The 24,620-nt window shown below is 36.8% G+C and overlaps 1 protein-coding gene across 3 annotated transcripts in view; it reads left to right on the top strand.

Moving 5' to 3' along the window:
• Positions 1-24,620, top strand: part of BTBD8 (BTB domain containing 8) — a 33,961-nt gene that overhangs the window by 1,505 nt on the left and 7,836 nt on the right. The window contains exons 3-13 of one of the 3 annotated variants that reach the window (XM_061379213.1): positions 6,738-7,009; positions 7,904-8,021; positions 11,247-11,336; positions 13,465-13,545; positions 14,521-14,617; positions 15,245-15,333; positions 15,550-15,652; positions 19,246-19,428; positions 20,200-20,337; positions 21,378-21,507; positions 23,923-23,984. In XM_061379213.1, coding sequence (XP_061235197.1) covers positions 6,738-7,009; positions 7,904-8,021; positions 11,247-11,336; positions 13,465-13,545; positions 14,521-14,617; positions 15,245-15,333; positions 15,550-15,652; positions 19,246-19,428; positions 20,200-20,337; positions 21,378-21,507; positions 23,923-23,984 — 1,363 coding nt within the window. Of the gene's footprint in view, positions 1-6,737; positions 7,010-7,903; positions 8,022-11,246; positions 11,337-13,464; positions 13,546-13,728; positions 13,748-14,520; positions 14,618-15,244; positions 15,334-15,549; positions 15,653-19,245; positions 19,429-20,199; positions 20,338-21,377; positions 21,508-23,922; positions 23,985-24,620 lie in introns of those variants that run through there. The other 2 variants (XM_061379214.1, XM_061379215.1) reach the window with 2 other exon arrangements.

Here is a 24,620-nt window from a genome sequence, read left to right as displayed (position 1 = left end):
ATGGTGGAACAGGCTGATAAACTGGCATTTGTCAGCTTACTGTCAAAGTCTGGCAGGAGCATTAGCAGAACAAGCAGTAAGAAACAAAACAACATGGCTTTTGTCTCCTATTTTTCTGAGCTTTGTTATTCCTTCCATTTCATTCATTTGCTTCACATTCATGTGAGAGGTGGTACAGAAGGTTTCATGCAGAAGCAGAATGCAAATTTTAAAAAAATCCACATTATTTTAATTTGGAAAATTATTATTTGGAATAATTCTTTTAATTATTTATATGCTGTTATACCACTCTTTTACTTTCCTAATGGTAAGCACTTACTATGTCTACAGTTCGCTGATACTTGATTTCACTTCTGTGTTTGCTGTAATTATCTCTGGAGTCCTGCATGTTCTCCAAGAAGCACACTATTGAAAAGCACCTTTAAACCCAAACCAGCTCATCCAACTATAAACCTTTCATCTTTTCACTGTGAAAATGAACTTCCCCATATATTCTAAGCTATGTATGAAGTGCATTTTGCAAAATGGTTGGTTTTTCTCCGCTTGGGTTTCAGTACTGTTTGATACTTCACCTTTTGAAACCTCTAATGTAGCACAATCTCTGAACATCTGTGTCTCGGAATGCACTGGAGTTTGACCACAGTGAACCGCTTTGGACCAAGGAAAGGAAGCAGCTTTGGCTGAAAAGAACCTGATTGCACTGTTCAGATGATTTCTGCTAGTATCAGTGGCTGCTGAATCTCAGCAATTTCTTATCATTAAGATGCAAATTAATTAGATCTTCACAAATTCAAACCAATGCCTTAAATTACTGCTTGAGGTTTACTGGAAGCGAGCCTATTTCTTGGAGCACGTGAATTGCCACCATGAGTTGTAACAAAGACCTGTAGCTGCAGTTGAGCTGGGAGAAAGTTGTAGTCTTACAAAGCTTCCAGGTTTTCTGGTTATACTCTTTCCCTGCAGAAGCAGAATACTAGTACAGTATTGAAGAGTTCATCAAAACTGTAACAAGATCTCATTCCTTTTTCCTGTTTGTATTCAGCTTTTATCTTCCCAAGTAAAAATTATCTTTCCTTGGGGATTTGGGGATTTGATTTTCTCACAAGCTATATCTGGCATGCATCTCAGTGAGATGTACTTCCTTTGGGCCTCTGTCTCTCTTCATCACATGTCACTTGTGTGCTGAAGGCTGTGCAATGTGGGGAATCTGATGGGACTGACTTAGACTTTGGAAATGATAAATCCTGAACTGTGGAAGTTAAGATGCTCTATAAAGGACTATCTCCAGTGAACGGTGAAGGCTGAGAAAGTTGAGACCAAATTGTGAACCAGAACCTTTATTTCCCATGTTAGGGAATTAAGGAATTTACTCCTCTGACTAGCTGAGCTATTCTAACTTAATGGCTTTAATTCATACAACCATATTCTCTTGTATGTTACTACAGCACCAAGTTGTTGTGGTTATAAGTATGAACTAAACTAGTCATTGAGAATAATTAGACTTCAATAAGCAAAGAAGAGGGCAAGGAAAGAAGATGCTACATGAAGCTTGTAGCTTAGATTTTATGTTGGGGAAAGAAAGCCTTAACCGTGATGACTTGTTTCATTTGACAAAAACAGGCGTTAAATACATGCTCAATGATGGCAGCCTTATCTCCTTTCCATATACATGAGTTTCCCGTTTTTTCTTGCTGCTTTTTTTTTTCTTTGATACATGTTTATCTCCAACCTCAGTTTCTCAGAGGAATTTGAGAAGTTGAAATGTCAAGTCGCAGTATATTTGTTATGTGTGTGAAATTAACATCTTGCTTTGGACAGCATAGTATCTTAATGCCATGGATTTATGCCCAATGTGAGAAAGGGGCAGAAACTTCACTGGGACTATGGCTGCTTAAGAGGTAAATTCTTCTTCTGAGATGCTTGGCTTTCACAAGGAGGCTGAAAATTTAAACGGCACCTTTGTGAGGCAGAGAAGCAGTTGATGTTGCATCTCATGAGAAGAAATTCACTGAAATACTTGTCTCAAGAAATCAATTAAGTTAGAATAACTGTCTTAGCTGCAGAAATCAAGCAGATGGTTCTTTTAGCAAATCGAAAAGGAAATGGAAGAGTCTTGAGTGATTAAGGTAGCTTGAAGTTGTGCATATGACATGCCTAACTTGCATTAACATCAGGAACTAGGTAATCTTTAAGGTCCCTTCCAACCCAAATCGTTACGTGATTCTGTGATGTTCTGGTATGTGCTATGCCAAGTTCCTCCTGCAAACAACACATGACATCTGTACAACTTGTAAATAAAAGGAAAACATAATTTGTTTTGTCTCTTTTCATTAATTGTATTACACCTACACTGCCAAGGAAGTATCACATTTTGGGTACCTGTACTTGTCACTCTATTCTGAAGTTACCATAGCATCTTTTTTTCAGGGCAATTAAACTGACGCACTCTCAGCAGCAGAATTTCCCCTTTTCATGTGTCAGACTTCTGTGCTGGCAGTTTCTTACCATCCATAGTATTTTTGATGGAAAAAGTTTACGATTTTCTGATAGACTTAAGCATGAACAGTCTGTGTTGCTAGCTGATAGGGGGAAAAAACAAATCAACAGAAAAAATGGCATTAATGGCTTCTGTATCTCTTTTGTATCTGCTTTGTAATCTCTTTACTAATGCCCTATAAATCTGGGCATATACGGAACAAATCTGTAACAAGATATAAAAGAGCCTGTTTAAACAGCCAGTGTCTAAGAACTCAAAAGCACTTCTGGAGTGGCATCAATGATGTGTGTGGATGTATAACTTGAAGGAGAATGTGGATAAGGAGAAGGTAAATGTCTTACCCAGATGGGCTCTCAGTGAAGAACTCCCACATAGAGCAAGTGGAGGCTTCTGCAGGAAGCATTTGAAAGGTGGGGTGCTTAAGTAGTTGATATTATTATTATTTAGTTAGTAATTTATTTATTTGGTTAACAAGTACTTTGGAACAATAGGAGAGGCTGTCCTAACAGCTTTCAGTAAAGGTTAGTGATGATGGTGTTAATTCCAGTGACTTTTGGTGTTCTCACGAATACAAAAATGGGTTCTTTGTGCTTCTACAGTATTTTGTGAAAATAAACCCTGCTCTTTCTCTTCCCTTTTATTTGCATTGTCTTCACGTTTGCTAGTGGCATATAACATCTGCTTGAGATTTTTACATTCTTGCAGACAGTGGGTATGGCCCATAGTAAAGAAATGTACCTCTTCATTGGAAGGACTAAAGAAGTGGATCATAAGTCCAAATTCTTTTTCAACCCAACTATTAACATGGGATTTCTTTGTGATTGTGTTTTCTGTATTTTTAGTGAGCATAAAGTTTTGTTACTCATTCTAGTTTGTAAGGCTCTCTGGCTGTTCTGAGAAAAGAACTGTTCAGTTGTTCTTCTACTGAGACTATCATTTTCAAGACTGTGTGGAGTCACGCATCTACAACTGACAGAAACAGGTGGGCCTTGAAGACAGTTCTACGGCGGAGAAACTTCCCAGAGAAGTTTAGCCTAAGAGATACGGAGTATTCACCTTCAGGACACCTTTGAGAAAACAAACTGAAGGAAATCTTTAGATGCACAAAAGTAAGTTTGGTTAGGCTGCTTAGTGTTTTCTTAGTTCTTTGCAAGCTACCCACCAACACATGCTTTCCTTCAAAGTGCATTTTGAGATGCCTACATATGCTATCAAATAGCCCCATACTGTTTGTATGTTCTGGGAAGCTCTTTGATCACAGTAAGTACAATCTAGTACTTTCCTAATCATCATTAGGGATATGTTGGAAGAACTGGAATGTTTTTACATTTTACATTTACATTTACAACCTTCTTAGATTGTTCAAATGACTATGAAAACTGCTTCTTGTAAATGCTTAACTCAGCTCAAAACTGGTCAGGTTCTAAGACTTCCCGGTGATAACCTCTGTGTAATTTAAAGAAGAAATTTTTAACTTTATAGAATAGTAATTTTCTGCACTTTAACTTACTAAACTAAGGTGTCACATCAACACGTTTGGAAGAAGAAGAGCTATTCAGATTGTCATTCTGCAGTAAGGGTACTACTGGTTTCTTACAGCAACTGTGTTTTAAAAGAGATGGTTTAACATTATCACTACAGCATGTGAACTCCAAGGTCCAAGCTATGTGTTTTGCTGTGGATGAAAGATTTCCCTAGCTTTTATTTATACAGGAAGATGCCATTTGATACTCTGTAGAAGACAGTCTAGAAAACTTCACTTTGCCTTTAGAAATAAGCCTATAAAATAAAGGATGTTGCCAAGCAATGTTTTTTCTGTAACAGGTTTCAGAAAACTGCAGAACATTCCATTCTGGAAAGAACATCTAATGGGATTTAACTACGATAAAGGAAAATTTCTAAACTTTAAAGATGTGCCAAAATCATTACTGTTTTCTGAGAACCATAAAATAGATGCCTCCATGAATCTTTAAAAGTAGTAAAATTACATTTTCTGTTAAGCAGGACTCTTAATATACAGGTATTCTGCTGAGTTTCTGGAAGTAGTGAATCCAGGGCTGTGACTGATTTTTAGATGCTAGCTGAATTATCAAGCTTCCTTGACTTCACAGGAAAAAAATCTGATTTCAAATAGAGTTAACTTTTTTAGATCTAGAAACAAGTTACTTAGTTCTGGTTTAATAACATGCCACTTGTTTTATGTAGAGTTTCTAGTTATGGAAAAGATGCCATTACTGACTTAAGCCTAGTGATAACAGAAATGCATTCCTGAGGTTTCTTACATAGATTATCTGAAAACACCCTGAGGATTCCCAGGAGATTGTTGCCTCATTGCCCAGTTTATCAGATTCCCTATGGATATGTTGTTCAGTTACAGGCAGAAAGTAAGCAAGAAAACTATAATAAATAATGAATTTATGGCAAAGTAGTGTGCCTGTTACTGCTAATTTCTTCTCCCTCAAAGTCCATCTGTACTGTCTTTACATGTTAAATATGCAACAGCTCTGCGGCAACAGAAAGGTGAATAAGTAAAGTTCCAGTCCAAATTTAACCTGACACATTACGAATGGCAGTTCTCTTTCAACAAACCCTTACTGGAGATCTTCCTGCAGTTTTTCACATTCAGTACGTGTTACCAGTTTACTTTGTGACTGTGTATTTGCTTACACCTGGTGAAGATGTAGGGATAAAGTTGGAATTGCTGGATTTTTTTCTAGCAGAGGCAGTCAGTGTGACTTAAGTGATGTTTCTTGGAAGATGTAATGTGGAGAAACAACTTGAAGACAACATTTCAGAACACCAAAATACTTCTGTGGAGTTTTGAAAGATGTAGGTTATTTGGTTTCTACTCTGAATTTCTGTTCTTGAGCTCTACTGCCACAGAGCTGTAAAACACATGTTAAGTACTGAGAAGCACAGTGAGTGGGGAAAATGCGTGGCAGACATGGTCTTGAATTTTCTAAAGGATTGCAAAGTACTTGCTCAAGCAAGCAACTTGTCATCCTGTTCTTGGTAATGTGCAATGTCTTACTAGTCTTTCCCTCATGCTATTGTTATGCTGGGTTGGAAAGCACTCTTAAAAGCAATAGATGGTCAGGCCAGGTTCACAGATTAGGAGTTCTAAAAGCACATTTAGATACAACAACCTTAAAAGTCCATTTAAAAAGGGTCCATTGATCTTTTACTTTCAATGTGAAACGTTATTACTCTTGTCACACATTTTCAAAATCCAATAAAATATTAAAATTCCCATTGCCTATACTCATCATTCTCTCTTAGTGAGAATCTGTATCACACAGATGAAAAAATGTCTACATAACTCAATCTTTTAAATACAGGAATCAAGAAGGAAGACTATTTCTTTGTATGTTTTCTCTGCCCTTTTGGAGGACAGTGTTCAAATGTCACACTCAAAATTACTATGTTCCCAGTATTAACAATAAAGCCTCTTTGCCAAGGAATGAGTGACTAAATGTATATATAAGTATATCTGCTAAATCCAAAGTAACTGTAGCTCTTCTGTTCAACTTTGCTAACTTCATCTATATGGTATGAAACCACTGATAAAGCGTATTATCTGTTCACATTGACTTTTTCAGGTTCCATTAAGTTACTGGAGTGCAATCTTTCTATAAATATGAGATCTCTGCAGTTGCAGACTGCAGGCTTTGTTAGCCTTTCCAGATCTCAAGCCAAAAATAAACTGGGGAAACAGATGGGAAAGTGGGAAGCTGGAATTACTATATGGGCAAAGTGAAACCTCTTGGGTAATCTTAACTGCAGATTTGCATGCATTCAAGTGCTTCTTTTGAAAATGCAATTTCTATTTCTAATACCATTAATTTATATCTAGACCATTCTTATGGTTTTGTACTTGCAACCTTGATGTTGGAAGGTTTTTATGTTTTGGGGTTTGTAGATTTGATGATATTAAAGGACAATCAAATGCCTATTCTTGATCATACTAAAATTTATAAATCTGTCATTAATCAAACTGCTTGCTTCTGCTTTTGCTAGTAGATGATTATAATAGTTGAGCTATAAAGTGCAGACAAAACAGAGGTTTTAATTAATAAAAGCAGAGCAAGGAACAGACACCTGTGTTCCTTTTAACCTGATCCTACATTCTATTTACAGTACTTGTTTGTGCTTTTTGTCTTTGTTAGTGACAAAAAAGTTATCTTTATATTCATTTTGCTCTATTAAAAATTACAGGAGTAAACTTGATGTCATCTTCTAGGCTTGTATATTCATCTGATAAAAATCTCAAAGAAGCTGAGGAGCCAGCTATGATTAAAAAAGTACTGGAACCCAAATTAGTACGGGAAGACAACACTGCTACCCTTCAGAACACTCAAACAAATGTAAATTGCCTTGGAGACAGCATAAAACCACCTGTTGATCAGAATGCTTCAAGTGGAGCTGGGCAGAAAGAAGTTGCTTCTTCACCTTGTATTGAAGAGGTCCTTTCAGAAGTAGTCAGTGACGCAGAAGGCAAGAATGCCACTGCAGGTAGGTTTGGAGCTATGCTTTTGTTTGTTTATTTTGGGTTTTGTCAGTTTGGGGTTTTTCTTCTTTCAAATAATTATTCAAAAACTTAGATGTAAAAATGCGGGCAAAATTTGAAGCTGACATGGATATTCTTTGCGATGGTCTACCTCATTCTCTCGCACTTCAAAGAGATGCATTGCTGCAGAGGATTGGCAAGAGTAGTTCTCAGCCAATGTGTGGCATAACAAATCTGGAAGGAGTTCTCAGGCATTGGCCATGTTCACTGGCATTTGTCCCCTTTCTTTTTCTCTGTAATACAGCAAACTTGAGTCCTCACCATGTGGGACTTCCACAGAGCAGAATCTCTCTATTCTTTTCCTTTTCTAGCAAATTACACTAGCTTCACTGTTGTTTTATGAGGATTTTGGAAGCTTTCAGAATCTTTCCCACTGTGACTGAATGAAAAAAGTAACCCAAGGAAATGTGTAACTGCATCTATACCAGAGGTGTTTGATGCCACAGCTGTGTCAGTAAGACAGGATCAAGCAACAATTCTGTTCAAGCAGAAGTTTGTAGCACTACATGACCCTGAACGTCTTCAGAGTCTACTTTTCTTTAATGAGAGGTAACAGATCTTCAGAAGAAATGAATGGGCTCCATAATCTTACAAAACAGTAACAACAGCACTTCTATAGAAATAAATATGAAGCACTGTACAAGTTTCTAATAGTTCAAGTCAGACTGAGAACTAAAATGCATGGTCTGGAAAACCTTTCAAGGAAAGTTCTACCTTGATTATGCAATATTGAGAAAAATAAATAAATTGTCAGATTCTTCTTTTCCAACCCTTTGTCTGTGTACTGCCAAAAGTCTGCTCCAGACAAAGTGAAGAAAGCTATTTCTCTCCATCTGCAGGTAATTCCAAACTAGAAAGTGCATCTGTGTTAGGCGAAGACTTAATGATGCTCTACAAGAAGTGCTGTTGCCCAGATGTTAATATTTGCGTAGAAGGCAAAGAGTTTCAAGCTCACAGGTACATAAGTATTTACAGTAAAGTTTTTCAAGCAAAATCCTTCCAGTATCAAACACTGCTTGTACTGTATATCTATAGAAAGTTATTGCTGGTGCTGTTATCTAGCTGTGAACTGTTACAGGATTTAGGTCTCATGTGAGAAGTGGCCGTAGTTTGATACTAATGAAAACTATTTATCTCATTAACTGCAACTACTGTGAAAACAACTGCTTTTAGGACTTGTAAGATTGCTATTGTTAGCTCATATAATGAATAGTGAGGCACTGGAATAGGCTGCCCAAGGATGTTATAAATGCCCCATCCCTGGCAGTGTTCAAGGCCAGGCTGGACGGGGCTTGGAGCAACCAACCTGGTCTAGGGGAAGGTGTCCCTGCCCATGGCAGGCAGTTGGAACTGGAAGGTCCTTTCCAAACTGAACCATTTTATATACTTGGGTATAAATACTGGGTAGGTTTTCTTGGCTAACCTGTTCTTAAATAATCCATGCTCTCTGAAGAGAATGAAGAAAAATCAGCTTTTAATCCTGAATATTCAACTATAAATGCTGAATAAATTACAATGCAGGTAGAAAGTTTCTGGGGTAGTAACTGTATTTTTTTCTGTTTCTCACAATCTGTGCATACAGAATCTGATTTTACTTTCATTATTTCAGTTATGTGGATGTAAAGACTGTTAGCAGTCCCTGTAAGATCTAAAGTCCAAGACCAATTAAGAACTTTGGCTTATTGGACTTCTCTATCTTAGGAAAGCAAATTAAAGTGTCAGTACCATTCCTTGTACTTTTGATATGAGTCTGTTTGCATTTGAGATAGCAAACTAGACAGCCTGTACTTTGTTCCCTTTGAGTATATAAGTAACTGGGAGAGACTGTAAAAAAATTCCAAATTCCCTACTTTTAGTATTTTATGAACATAAACCAATGTTTTGGGGGGGGTATTCCTGACAAGAAAAATACCTTTATAGAAGATAAGTCATAATCGTGTATGTGGTGTTTTAATTCTTAAGTAATAGAATTAGGATTATGTACTAACTCTCTAGAATGTAGTGTAGTCAGGCATGTTTGTTTCTTCCAGTCTACGCTATTATAAGACATGTTCTCAGTCTGCACTATTATAAGGCATGTTCTCAGGCTCATAACTTAGAGAAACAAATACTTTAATGCAAAAAGGAAGTCAACAAACAGATTCCATCAGCAGAGCTGCTTTAATTTAGGCCACTTAGTGCCTGGAGCAATGTATCTAGTTTAACCAGCGTCAAAAAATAACAACAGTACGTCACAGAAAACAGGGATGCTCTGGAATGAGCACAGAACTTGCTGGTGTTAGTACTGCATCATGTGAACGGTAGGAGTCAATAAGGGCAATCTAACTTTGGGTATCGTTTTGGTGAAAGCACCAGTATGATTTGCTTATTTTAAGGTTTTTCTGAAGTTCTTAAACACGAGACAGTTTAAGGCCCCACTCTCTCCCACCCACTTATCTCAGTATTCCTTACTTTCTCATGAAGTCCTGTGGACTCTGCTCTGTGATTTGCAGTTACGTGGTGCTGTGTTGTATTCTTAGAGCTCTGAGGGGAGCAAGTCAGATTTGTTCAGTAATAAACTTGTGGCACAAACCACGACAGCAGGAAATCAGGGAGAAATGGTCTTCCAGTTCATACGGTGCCTCCATTATGTTGTTAAAATGTTATCGGTGTGTATGTAGGTAATACATACTTGTCCATATTTCACTAAGTAGCTGTCTGACATAAAATTGAGTCTCTGAAATACCCACTTCAGCTATGCCCTTGAAGTTGATCTGGCCCTGATCATTGCTAAAATTTATTTGCAAAAGGATGACAGAATTGGAGATAATGTATTTTGTATCATCTCCATGATATTGTATTATTGTCTCTTACAAAAACAAGATCATGTTTGATTTCAGAATGTCACAAAGTTGTGATGTAATTAATACCTGTTTACATGTGGACATATTACACTGAGATATAAAACAGTCTGTAAAAAATCCATTATTATTATTATTGCTGGGTGAATCACAAGAGGAATGTGCGAGAAGTTCCTAATTTAAAGTATTGAGACTTCTGAAGCAGAAGGAGGGAGGAGAGATGAGAGATTCCAGAATATATAATGACTAGAAAAGAGACCATAAATAGAATTCTTCTTACTACTTCCTACACAAAATGAGAGTGCTTTGAAACAGTTTTAAGAGCCAACAAACGCATGTAGAAGAAAGGATTCTCAAGCCTACTGTAACACTTCACTTTCTCTGCCAAAGAAGATGCATGACCTAATTTTATAAATAACAGCAGGCTTAGTAAGTGTCAGGAAAAAAAGAATCACATATATAAGAATATTATCTATGGCTGCAGTAGCCCAGATAAAATATACAAAGGCTCACACTGTAACTGCTGTAAATCCGGAAGGCTGAAATCACAAAGCAGTTTTCATCCACTATCTTCTCTTCCTTTCTCCCCTTTCACTTCCACCTTAAGAAGCTCCTGTTACAAAGGTTTTCCCATATGGTTTTGTGAAGACTGTGATACGGGTGCAGATACTGAGCTCCACAGGCTACCTGTCTGTGATTTCTTTATTGTCCTTGATAGAAGCAGAAGTAAATTCAGTTAGGCCCTTTATGACCAGTTATGCCTTTTATAAGTGTAGTAAGTCTAAACAGAAGTAATTGATAGCTTTTAAGCAGTTCTGGAAATGCCAGTCATATTGTTGTATCATATATCAGGATCAAGTTTGTTAGATTTCCAGGATGTGCTGGCCAGCCAATTTTGAGTAGGAGAATCTCTATGCTTCTCTCTTCATTTAAAAAAAAAATACACATTTTGTAGTATAAAAACAATTTTAAGAGATTCAGGATATAATCATTTGGCTAAAATGGGGCTATGTAAACAAGATTATTTACTGTTATTCAGTAAATAAACCAAAGTAAATAGCTTTGGAATTTTATATCATATTAAAGGAAAATGCTTATGAGGATAGATTTCCCCTGTGTGAATGTCAAAGTCATACTAGAAACAAGCTTTAACAGAAATTTAGAGTACTGTTTGTGTTTTCCTCTAGCATATTTTGAATTCCAAACATACTGAAGAAAAGGCATGCAGTATACAGATGACACCTTAATGCATAAGGGGCAAAGATTTAAGTCAATGTTATCAAAGAGTCTCATAATAGATATTTGTTATCTAGTGGAATAATGTTTACTTTTTCTCTCTCAGGGCCATTTTATGTGCCAGATCTAGTTACTTTGCTGCTATGCTGAGTGGAAGCTGGGCTGAAAGCTCCCAAGAGCGCATCACTCTTCAAGGGTAAGTGTTTTCTTTGCAAGCCGTGTGGGAGCAAAGGTAGGCAATTTAAGATCACTGCAAATATGTATCAACTGTGCTGTGTATAGTGCCCTGAAGATTAATCTGCCTTGACGCTTTTCTTCAACCTGATATGTTTCCCAGGTACTGTTTTGACTCCAATATGAAACGGCGTATGTAGTATTTGTTAATGCTGTCAGGTGGTGGAGGGAAGAAGTCTTTTTTAATCAGCAGAAGGGAGCTAATAATCCTTTGTTTTATATTCATGGCCTATTTTATAATTTTCCTCTTTGACTTCACATTGTACGTTTCATGAAAAGTACTGTGAATGTCTCAACAGTGTAATTTTTCATACCTATTTGTACAATAAGAGTGTATTTACAATGTGAAGACAAATAAGCAATTAAATGTCTTAAGTAGTGTTTTAATAATGGTATCTCAGCATCATGCACTAACCAATTTTGACTAGTATCCTTTTTCACAATGGCTTTCTGTGTGAGAGCTGAAAATAATGGAGCTGTGAGTGTAGGAAGAATACTTAAAACTTCATAGATAAACTGAGGACTGCCAGATTAGTTCTTTTGAGTATCAGAAAAATCAATTTAAATAGATTAAATTTTCCTTAAAAGCAAACTAATACTGATACTTGTTAGCTTTTTTGTTTAGACAGAATTTTGGCTGACTCTGCTTTCTCCAGGAAGAGCTGTGTACCTTAGAGTGGTGCAAAACAGAACTGCTCAGTACTAATATAAAATTGCTTGGCCAAGTAATACTTTATTGTGTTATTGTTTCAGTTTTCTGTCAGTGTAGTAATATTGCTGCAAACTCAGGAAATTATCTGTTCATTTGGTTATAACATCCCAATCCTCATAAAACAACATGCTTTTAATTGATTCCTTAGCTTTTATGCTATCCATAGTATGGTTGAGAAGCTGATAGTCAACAATTATTCTTGTATTTACACTTCTGTCTTTCTAATTGATTTCTTCATGGCTAAGAAAATTTCATCCCTATCTTTCAGTAGACACTTTCTCCTGAGAAGAATTAATCTTTATACGAGTATATTCCCATGCCAGTGTCTCATAATTTGTTATTAAGAATCATATCCATAATTTTACTTTTTCTAGTTCGGTTTTCTGTTTGGTGCAGATTCCCATGCTGTCTGTTTAAGCACTCATCAATAAGGTACATATGGCTTCCTCTGAAATAATGACAATTCTGCATAATATAACAGCTGTCAAGACTGTGGGGAAACTCCTTCTTGCTGATTTTACAGCTATTGTGTACTAATATAGACACAACTGTGCTCTGATTTTGCTTCTTAGCATGTTGAAGGAGGGTTTTTTGTCTGTTCCTCTGTTTGTTTGTAGTCATTAGTGTCTGTTGCTTAAATACATCTTAATGTTTTAAAGGGTCTTAGCTCAATCTGCATGACTATATTCCATTTATACTAATGTATACAGCACTTAGTGTTATGAAGATTGCATATCAAGATGTACATACGTTAGTAGTATTGTTCAGGAGGTTGTGTCCAGCACTTAAATAGACATTCTGTGCCTAATGCAAGGATGAAAACAGTGCTCTGTGTAGGAATTCCGTATTTCCTAATCTGAATCTAGGCATACAGACTTTTTTTAAACATTCTGAGGTGCAACATTCCTACTTAACATGGTAATAAAAGTATTAAATATATTTTAATTGTAGGAAAAGCTTAAATATATCATAAAATCAATAATTAATATTTATAAGCTGATTTTTAAACAAAGAGTTGCTTAGTAATCGACTTATTACTAGTAAAGAGTTTGGCGATGATGAAAAAAACACTTCCTTCATACTGTCAGTGTAAATACTCTAGATAGCAGCATTAGTCTGCTTATGCCTTGTTTTCAAAGTATTAGAGTTTCAGCAAGACTACTGAGCAGCAAAATTCACCCAAAATATAGTCCATTTAGATCTTTTTACATTGCAATAATGTTGAAAATACCTTTGATTTTATAAGATCGTTTAACTTCCATTCACAGAACAGCTGGATGATGTACCAACCTTCTGACCAACCGCTTTTGGCTAAGAAATGTGGTGTGTTTTATTCTGAACTCTATGTCTTTATTTGCCTTTTTTCTCTCTTTTGCAGCATAAGCCACGTAGAAATGAGTGTCATCTTGCATTTTATATATGGAGGTATTTTGGACTTCCCAGACAAAGTTGATGTTGGGTATATGTCAACTTTTATTCTCTTTTTCTAACTGCAGTTTTTGCTTGTTCTATATTTTCTCAGTTCAAAGTCAAAAGGGCAATTCTTCATGTAGTGTAAGACAAAGATGTCAGATACGATCATTACACCTAAAGATACTTGAGGAAATTCCAAAAATAAAGCTGCTGAAGGAATCTTGATTATTGGTCAGCTACTGGAAAAGGTGTGCCAGCCATTTTTGGAATGTTACATGAGGACAGTGAAAAACAGGAGAGTGCTTTATACCAAAATAGGTCCCAGTTGGCATGTACTTTCTTTTTAGTTTCCAGAATAATATATACTATGTGTCATAATATTTAGCAGTTAATATTTGGAACTTGTTTTTAAACACTCATTTGAACTGATGCATAGGCTAAGTAGTCTTAAGTACATCAAAGATTATCTGTAGCAACCAAGGTAAATGTTGGTATATCTATCTAAAATAAAAATATGGAATTGTTTATGATATGCCCAAATGTCAATGTTTAGGTAGTGAGTTACTACAGAAAGTAAATGATGGTATTGACTGTTATATCAAATAGTACTTTGCTCACTGCTTTTTAGTATTTGGAAGGGACATAATTCTCAGGTGTGATGCAGTCAATAACATCTTATGTAATCTTTGGAAAAAAACCTACAAAATGCCAAAACTCTGCTGGCACAAATACCCTTTTCACTTGCTGCCATAAAACAGAGAAAGTGAGAAGCAGTTTCTCAGCCAGTGGCTGAGGCTTACTTTTATGTACACCAAAGCTGGTGACTGAGAGATTATGATTAGGTCAATGCCTGCTTCTGTTCGAAGACTGTCCTTTGGCAAGTTTCGCACTTTGTTATCAGTCTGTTTCTGCGGTAAATTCTGACTGCCAAGAAGGTGAAATCAGCATGTAAACTGTCTTGCAAGCAAAATGCCTATGTCAAAATGAGTTTTGATTCCTCTTGCTACTGCTTCCTCTTTAGTCGCATGCTGAGCATTGCAGATATGTATGGCCTCGATGGGCTGAAAGAAGTAGCTATCTACATTTTGAAACGAGACTACTGCAATTTCTTCCAAAAGGTATGTCAGTTCTCATGCTATCTTGTGAACTGTAAAGCCCAGGAAGGACTTCTATTCTATTAGTTACACATCATGTTGACAAAATACTTATCAAATGTGTGGTCAAAGTGTTAGCTCGAGTCAACAGGCCCTATTCTTGTGTGTAAATCTGCTAAATTCACTGGGGTTGATAATGGGAGTAAGGCCTGTGGTATCATCCACCTATTTGTAGAAACTTTAAAACCACAAGTGATGAAAAGCAATTATTCCACATGATTAATTCAATATACTAAGTTACATGGAGTATCATTTAATACATTCCATTATCTGTGCAATTGTTCTTAATAGGAATTTGGAAATACTTGCAAGTCAGATTTCATATATTTAGAAAATATTTGTGTTCAATTAAAACTAGTTTAAAACAAACAGCTGCTTAGGTTTGAGCATTTTCATGCACTGGCTCACTAGGTTGCATGCTTCTTTACTGACATGTGAAAGCAGATAATTCCCTGTTCTGCATAAAGGCAAATAAACTTAAATACCATTGTAGCTAACAGTACTTCTGTTTGAACTGAAGATTTTGTGCTTCTGTACAGTTACTGTAAGTCAGAATGTACAGTAATGCTGATAATTTGCTGACAACTCTAGCCTGTTCCTGGAAAACACCAACCTGTACTAGAATGTATGGCTATTGCTCACTCGCTGGGAGTGGAAAACCTTTATGCTGCTTGTATGAAGTAAGTAAAATACAATAAATTACGGTTTATGTTTTTCATTTATCTGCTTTCTGTTCAAAGTATTTTGTTTTGTGAGATCGGGTTTATTCTGGCATATAAAAATATTCACATTTTAAACATCTTTTTCCTCACAGTACTTAGAGGTATCACTTATGCTAACAAATGAAGACGGAACATTTTTCCTTCCTTAACTAAGAAAGGCTCTCTTTTCAACAGGTGGGTAGGAAAGCATTTTGCAAAATGTTTGTCAGAGAGAAGCTTTGCCAGCTTACCTACTGAACTTCAGAACAACTGCCTTGTTATGTTGATTAACTCTTTGGTAAGTGGCATATAGTGTGCTTTGTATAAAAATACAGCAATGTAATTTATTAAAGATAAGAAATACAGAAGTTTGAATCTGTAGTACACTTATGCTATGTAAATTTCCCATTAAAATAACAATTTAAAACCAGATTTTGATGTGCAGGTGTCATTGGTATGCTTTATGGTACAGAGTCTAATGATAATCACATTCAAGTCCAGCATAATAATATAAGACAAGTTTATGAAACACAGCTGTGACATCATAGTACAGCATTACATGTTCAGATAGTAAGGAACAGGAAATTGCTCTGTCAGTGTTAGCTGGTGGCATACATCATTTGTGAGGGTCTTTCCCTGTTTGAATGTATTGTGCTTTGGAAGAAATTGGTTTTTTTTTCCCAGACTTCAGGTGATCGCTGGCTATCAGTGGTGACAAACCATTTCTTTACAGGCAAGCTGACTTCAAAAATAAAGTAACAGTATAGCATATAGCATACATAACTTCTGCTTCTCTGATAACAGCATGGAACTGGTCCCCTCAAAGCTCAGCATTCATTTTTTGTGGCACATACGTACATTGTTCCAATTTAGATCTGACCAAAGTACTTTCCAATTGTGTTTCTGTCTAAAACAATGCTCAGAGCTGATTTAAAAGTAACTGATTTGATCTAGACTTGATAACAGGAATTTGGTTCAGTAATTAGCCTGTAAAAGCATTGTACTGGAACAGAGATACGAAGAATATGTAGATCTAAAGGTGAATTTGTAGAGCTGCTGCCAAGCATGACCGTATATGTGGCTGTAATGTGGACTGGTGTACACAAAGTTTAACTCACTCAGGTAGCATTCATAGGATGAGTCTGGTTCTAGCACTCACCAGCCATCGAAGCATGTGATGCTTCATTCCGTGCTAAAATCCTTGTCCCCACGTCTCTTGTTATCAAAGCTAAATAGCTCGACTATGGCTACCCACACTGCCAAACATACCCCAGCTTCAACAGATGTGCTCTTAAATGGGTCTGGCTAAGAAGTGCCCCTCACTGAAAGGGCTGTGAAGGCTTCTTGTGATGGGTTTTTCTCAGCCCCCAAGTTTTTATTTTGACGGAGTACTTACCCCATCATGTGCTGAGGCCTGCAGGTCAGCTGTGAGTAGTGGCTGCTACTGCATATTGAGGTGGAAGCCTGAGAAACAAGATTATGAAGCTAAGTGGCTGTACCAAGAGAAGTTTGAGAGTATCCAGTTAGAAAACCCAAACGGTCCTTCTGCCAGAGAGTGTAATTTCTAACGGAATAAAAATAGTACCTATAGTTTTTAAGATGAGGTGTTCTACCATTACATTAGATCAGTGTACACGGTTATTCATAGAATATATACATAGCTTTGTATGTCATATGTTGTATAAATGCTTAAGAAGTTTTAAGTAATGTTTTCAGGATTATAGATCAATTCATTCTAATCTACAGCTATACATAGTTACACCAGTATCAACCTCCAAACTAGCTCAAGTGTGTACTGTAGCCAAGAGTATAGGTAGATACAGTTCTAAGCTCCCCCCCAAAGCACCCTTGTGCAACATTATCAGGGCAGCTTAAAGGTAAACCTAAGCCACATTATGCCACAAGATGCTGTGGTTTTAGTTTGTGTCAAAATATATGAGCTATCTTAAAGCTACCACTAATTGCAGAACTGTCATGGTACTTAGTGCTGCTCAGCTTCCCTGGAAGATTTTTGCAGTCTGGACTCAAGTGTGTTTTGGTTCCTAGTTTAGTTATTTAAAAATCTGTGTTGGTGTGTCTTTGGAAGATTCGTTGGTATTTTATGGACTGAAGCCTAGAAAGCCTTTAGAATTGCAAAATTAAGAAATAAAGCATAAGCCTCTTCTGCCTACGGAACAGTTGTGGTGAGTGATCATTTAACCTGGCTCTTAAGACAGTCAGTCCAAAAACTTGTGGAATTCCCAGTGAAGTTATACATTGTCTGCAAAAATGCTTAAGGACGCTTGAGGGAGAAAGAAGAAAAGGTCTGACATGAATTTTGCAGGGACTACTGTATGTTTATGATCCCCTTTGCTGCTGCAGTTCTCTGCTGTAAAACTTTTTAACAGTTACACCCAGTTAAACAGTATGACTCTACTGATTCCTTCATTTACCAGTCTCAGAAAAGTAAAACCCTGTTAATGTGGGGCAGCCCTCTGGAGAAAGAAAAGGTGCAAAGGAAAGGAGACTGCTGATCAAAAAGTCTCTGGGAAACCCCAATGATGAACACAGAAACATTAAAATGGGAGTGCAGTTTAAAACACTGTTCAGGTTCTTACCCCTGGTGTCTCTACATGTAAAAAAAATACCTTTTATGTTTTTTAGCTAAGTAATGTGGACTCTGCTTTAGAATGGTTGGGAAAAATACAACAAGAGAATTAAAATTCAGTTAGAGTCACTCCTACAACATGCTGATTTAATTAGAAGTCAATGAAGGCATTTTATATTTCCCTGGAAGTGCCTAATGGGAGTAAATGCTTATTGCCTTGTGAGCAGGGGCTGAATTTTGGACCATTCAAAAAGCTTGTAATTGAGTCCTGTGGGAGCAAGATTAAACCATAAGCATATACTTAATCCACCTGGGTTTGCCCACAAATGAGTAAAATAGTAAAATATAGTTGAACAGTGGTTGGCCAGATTTTATGTTTTAATGATAATGTACATAAAGAAAATCCTCCCTGTTTTCTACTTTGCATGGGACAACCAGGATTAGAATCTGAATTTACAGTACGTGTCTTTGTGTCAAATGTTTATCTGAACTGTTGCTTTCTCCAGGGTTGCTGATCTTACTGCATCATTTACCAGTGACCTGCTAGGTCACGTTGAGTACAGCCATTCTAATGGCTCTAATTCTGCCATGGATAACAAAACATTTTGAGTTATCTTCAGGTGATGTGTTAGCCAGCAGAAGCTGCCTTCAGGTGTTGTGCTGATGCAGTACATGAAAGAACCAAAGGCACAGACCAGGGAAATAAATACTAGCAAATGTGTTTGCTTGTTTTAAATGTGAATGTAAATGTAACAGTTACATTTCTTAGTGAAATGTTAGCCAACAGAGAGTAAGTTCAGTGGGAAGACAAATATTTGATGCCTGACTCCTTGAAATAAAGCAAAAGGATTTGTAACTATGAAAATGGTTGGGTATTTATGTATCCCAAGTGCTAGGCTATCCACACTTTCACTTACCTGTTTCATTAAAGAAGTTATTACATTTTTCAGTGATCTAAAAGGATTTTTGCAATTCAGTTTCTGCAGTTAGTATTTGCTTTATTTTGCTCATGACTGCAGTACGTAATGATACACAGATTAAAAAAGTACAGTAAAAGCTACAGAGAGCTTCACTGCCTAAAACTTCAGTGGGCAAAGCAGCAGCAGTAGGTTTTTCTTTTTCTGCTTTAGTTTCAAAGGTAGGTATAAAATGGTCAGAATTATCAAACTTCAGATTTATTTCAAGAAGGAAAATTAATACAGGATTGCATCCTGTGTGTTCAGTAACTAAACAGAGGCTATTTTATGAGCAGCAGTTCTTTAGGCGATTACCTGGCAACAGGCTAATTTCTGTTTTATTTGAAGAGCCACAAGAATGCTGTTTTCCTTTTGATGGAGAGTGACCGCCTGATCAATAGCCTTCCCCAAGTGAAGTGGACAGAGCCAGCTGTAGCCTTGGCATCCAGGCTACAGGAGGAATGTGTAACATTTATTGTGGCAAACTTCCTACACGTAGTACAAAGCGAAGGCTTCTCTATTCTGCTTCAGGTAAAAGTGCCCTTAAGCTATAATATGCTTCCAAATGAATGGAACTGTATCACACTTCGTACATTTCAGGTTGATGAATAAGGAAAATAGGTTCAACTCTAGCTTTAAAGTACAATTCTATGGAAATTTAAGATAAAAACTAGGCATTGCTATGGGATTTTCTATGGGATGGGGTTTTTTCAGTGTTGTTTTAAAGCACACTAATACTTTGATATGCAGGGTTGATACTGCACTCAGGGTATGTGCCTCAATTGAGTTCCACTTAATTTATGGGACACTTCCTGTGTTAGAGAGATAAGTACATACATAAGCTTCAAAAAAAGCTTTTGGACCCTTAGAACAACAGTATGTACTTACAGGGATGGTTGTATTGCCAATCTACTCAAACTTGTACTGGAATGTGGCAATGCTGCAGGTCCCGGTGAGAACATACCCAGTCATGTAGCTGGTTCATTTCTCCCATTAAAGATTTACTCAGTATGTAGAGAATTAAATAAACATGGAGATGTTAAAACGTTTTTGTTTTGAATCTAAAGTTGCACTTGGCTGTAAATTCATTACAGTGTGCTTGTCCCTAAAGTTCAGGTTAAAAAGAGGCCTCAGGATGATTTGCTAGAGGCCTGGAGAGGGGTGGGGTTATGGGACAGATACAAAGGAAGATGCTCTGCTTTGGAATACCTCCTGCACAGTGTGAGAGCAGAGCTCAGTCATGCTTTTGCATAGGAAGTACACTCTTTTGTTTTAAACGGCTGCCTTTTGTTGTTTCCCCAGGCACAGGCAATGAGCAGCAAACCTGACCTTCTAGAACTGATTTTTAATGCAACTGAAAAAAGTATTAATAATGAAAACAGCTGCTTTCTCCTTGTAGCTGTGGATACGTTGTTGGACTCCACAAATGTGAAGGAGATGGTAGGTTTTTCAGTGTGCTGTGTTTGTACTGAGAAACTAGTCTGGTATTGTTTCATGTAATGGTTCACATCAGATGATGTGCTTTGAGCTGGGATGGCTCAGCCCTGCAATTGGGGTCACACAGAAAAGCATCTGCATAAATCCAAGGTCTTAATGGAAGCACAGCAAATGTTGGCATTTGTGTAGTGGAAATTAACACTTTTCCTTTAGAGAAACCCTATCTTTGGCAATAAAAACATTACTGTGTATTACTGAGAATTTAAGTCCCACTGGCACCACTGCTCTGCTGATTTTTGCTGTCGCTTTAGATTTGTGATGAGAACTTATCAAGATGTTTCGTTAAATTAGAGGGGAAGAGAATTTAGTCTCTTCTCTTACGTTTCTTTGCCCCCCTAGTGTAAAAATCACAGCTACATTTGCTTTTGTTTAATAAGACTGCCCTCTGAAGCAAGGGCTGCCTCTTAATCTAGTGTGTTTTTTGGACTGGGGGAGGTGTCAGTCTCCATGTGTGTAACATACCATGTACATCCACACAATCTAAATAATGCTATTTAAGCTGTGGTTGTCTGTAATGCTGAGGACAATTCATAAATAGTATGATAGAGAATGAAAAATAAATGCAAAATGAATTACTACAATCTGGTGCTATTGTAGATCATCGTGGTAAAAGCAATGAAAATTTAATCAGATACATTATTTATCCCTAGAGGATGTGACCTTGTTGTGACACAGCTGACAGTAAAGAGCTATTATGGGGCTCATTTAGAATGAAAAGAAATGGGAAAAAGGGGAAGGGGAAAAAAAGAGCAATGTGGTGTTCTGTAGTGCTGTAATATGCCTTGGTTTTCAAGTATTGTAAAAATCACTGTGGTGAGCACTGATCCTTCAAAACCAGCATCTCTATCTCCCAAACCATTATAAAATATAAGTGATGACATCATTGATCTAGCTTAGGGAGTAAGTAGATTCTGAAAGGAATAATGACTGGTTGCTATGACAATCTGCCCCTCGCCAGCTGCTGATTTGTTACTTGAACACAGGGTTTTACGTGCAAGATCCAGGCGCTGCGTGATAAGCTCTGGGTCTTCCTGGTTCAGTCTTTTTATGCTGTTCGTCACACAGAAAGCTGGAAGCTGATGAGGCCAGACCACCAACAGAAAATACAAGCAGGTATGGCTGGCTTCAAATGGCATTATAATTTTTTAGCTATTTGTTTAGTAGATAAAATGTAGGTGGTGTTCTAATGCCAGACAGAAATTAAAGCAAAAATTGTGATGCTGTATGTTTTTGAAGGCACATTTTAGAACAGACGTACGATAGCATGGTTAGCTAGTTTCAGACATGGAAACCAGTAAGTCATCTTCTGTGAAAAGTCTCCCCTGCTTTTCTTTTTAGGAGTGTACATAATAGGAACCAAACCCGTGTAGATTGATTCTGTTCCTATTTACAGCTGCTCTGAACTATTGAAAATACTGCAATAGGATTAAAAACCTTATCTGACTCATTTTCAAGGAGATAAGCACTGGGGAGGAATGAAATTTGCACAAAGCAGATTACTGATTCTGTAAATACTGTTTCTATCCTTTCTTGATTTCTGCATAAGGTATAAACATTGCTGTCTCTTGCATAATGCTTCTCTCCTGCACCGTCAGTAAATGCAGACAGCTTGACTTCACAGTTGATTGGTATTGTGATATTGTGTATGCTACTGCAGAGAGCCCCTAAGGAGCTGCATAGTGTTCTCTCAAGATTTTAACAGGCAGCATTTCCAACAAAAAGGAGGTTTTGTTCTGAAGGTTTCTTTGTTTTGAAGTACACAAGTATGCTGGGGATGTGGAACTGACGATGGGAGTTCAGGTTATGGCTGAGTATTAGGTTTGACAGCACAGTGTTAGAAATCACTTTTGATTCGAGGGAGAAAGAAACATTTTGGTGTCCTTTTTGTTAAAAGGATATTAATAGCTTATGATTTGATAGTTATGAAATTGTTTACACCTATAGGTAGATAAAAAACGTATTCTGAAATTATATACTGAGGGAAAGATGCAGTGAGTGTCTCTCTAAGAATGATTAAGGCATGTAGTCAAATAACATTCATTGCTGCTGTATGAAACAGGTTTACGATTTCTTTCTAGATTATAAAACCCTCCAGAAGCTGAGGAGCTGCCTTTGGGGTGGTTTATTTTTAGGATGATTTTGTCCTTACTGTAGATAATGTTTAGGCTGCTTTGCACTAGTGCTTTCAATACAAAAAAAAAGGTGTGCCTTAGTTGTCCAAACTCCATCTTGCCAGAAATTGTTTTGTTTTCTTTTAGATTGCATTATAACTCAGAGCTACCATACATTTTATGTGTAAACAGGCTGAAATGTTTGCATAAACTATCTGGGTTTAATAACAGGCAAAAAGATCACACCATACTAATAGACACAGTTTAATCTTCAGATTAAGCATGTGTAAGATAACTTAAATCAACTTTCATCTTAAAAGATTTCTGGTGGTGGTTTATCTTCTGGAGATTTAACCTATGTAAAATTAGAGGGCTGTAATAGGGAAAGAAAAATGCTAAAAGAAGACAGTTGATATTTTTTGTTTCATGCATTTTCTTAGGCATAAAGTTTATATGGATTTTGACTTAATATATTGATACATATTAATATGCAGAGTCATTGCTAGAAGAAGGATTAGATCCCTGGGGTGCCATTTTAACAATACCTTTTGTGTGATTTTTTTTTTTACAGCCCTGTAGAAAAATTGGTTTTAATATCTTCAATAAGAATTCAGCAGCTTTTTGTTATACATAAAATGTAACCATGTACAAACATGAGGCACTGAACGTTTACATTTTTAAATGCTTTTTTCAGCTGAAATATTAATGCAAACAAAAATGAAACCTTACTGCTGCTAGCTCCATACAGTGTCTATAAATATCCCTTTTGTATTCTACAAGCGTGATTGATTTAAATGCTTTATTGAAAAATGCTTCCCTCCCAGAGCAGTCAAAAGACAGGCATTCACTGCCTGAAAATTCCCCATGACAATCACAGGGATAACTCTCATGACATGACACTGCATGCTATCTAAAGAGGCACTGTGATCTTTGCTGTGTATATGTAGATATTTTAGCTATACCACTTCTGAAAACTAATATAACTGAATGTAATAAATCTCTTCTTTATAAAGAAATATTCTATAAAGTACAGTATGTCACCTTAAAGTCATGAGTACTCTACATTTAAAAATCTCCTCTTTTCTAAATGATGTATACTTCCAAAGCGCTCAGTACACTGCTTCAAGTGAGCTAAGCTTGGATAAACAAAAGTGTCTTGTTCTGTAAGTGGGGAAACTGAACAGTTAAACAACTTCCTTATGGCCACATGACTTCATTACAGATACCACATTTTTCTATTCTGAACATAAACCCACATATTTCCACATAAAATTTGCCATGTCACTAAAATTAGCCTTCCTAGAATAGTTACAGAACGAACTGCTTTCTGACTTCAGATGATGTTAGTTGAGTAGCCTGGATTGTTTTCTGTCGCTTTCCTGTTGAATAGTAAAGAAACTGCTTGTTCCTTTTACAGCTGCATTTGACAAGGGTGATGACCGAAGACTGGGCAAAAAACCTGTATTCACTAGTTCTCAGGTAAACATTTATATCCAAAAATACTTGCAAACAAAAAACTTGCAAACAAAACTATTTTCATCATGTGTTGTAAATTACGTATTAATATTTAATGAAACTTGCTTTTGAAAAATTTGTGTTTTTTGGTGAGCTGTTACTTCTGCAGAATCAGTTATGTCCAGTACTGAAAACATTTTAGGACTCAGCTTATACTCTGCTACATTGTCAAGCAGATAAGCTCAAATAAAAGGCAGGAATTTGTGTTCAGAACCTCACATTCCCCTGTTGCTACGCAATGAAACCGATCTGTTTCCCAGAGCTACTGAGCTAATGAATCTCTGCTACTATCACAAGTCACTGAGCCTGATTCACTCCCTGCCCTGAAAAAATACTTTCTACTGCTCTCAACAAACTCATCTACCGAGACTCACACTCAAAACTACAGTACGATTTAGTAGAAAACCAGTATGGGTTTCATATGATTTGACAGTCTGGATACATTGCAATGGCTTTAGTATCATAAAGATTCCATTTCATGCACTTAATTCTCCATGTTTCAGTATATTTCTTTACCCAAGAGAATTAATACTGTCACTTATCTGGTTGGATACACTGTTGGTAATGGGTAAAAACATGACGTATTGTAAATCAGATGTA

Source organism: Neopsephotus bourkii, unplaced genomic scaffold (genome assembly GCF_033783945.1).
Source record: "Neopsephotus bourkii isolate Nb327-2 ecotype Australia unplaced genomic scaffold, CSIRO-AGI_Nbou_v1 NB_1768, whole genome shotgun sequence".
Taxonomy (NCBI): domain Eukaryota; kingdom Metazoa; phylum Chordata; class Aves; order Psittaciformes; family Psittacidae; genus Neopsephotus; species Neopsephotus bourkii.
The sequence above is the reverse complement of the archived record's forward strand: the minus strand, read 5'-3'. Positions and strand labels throughout refer to the sequence as shown.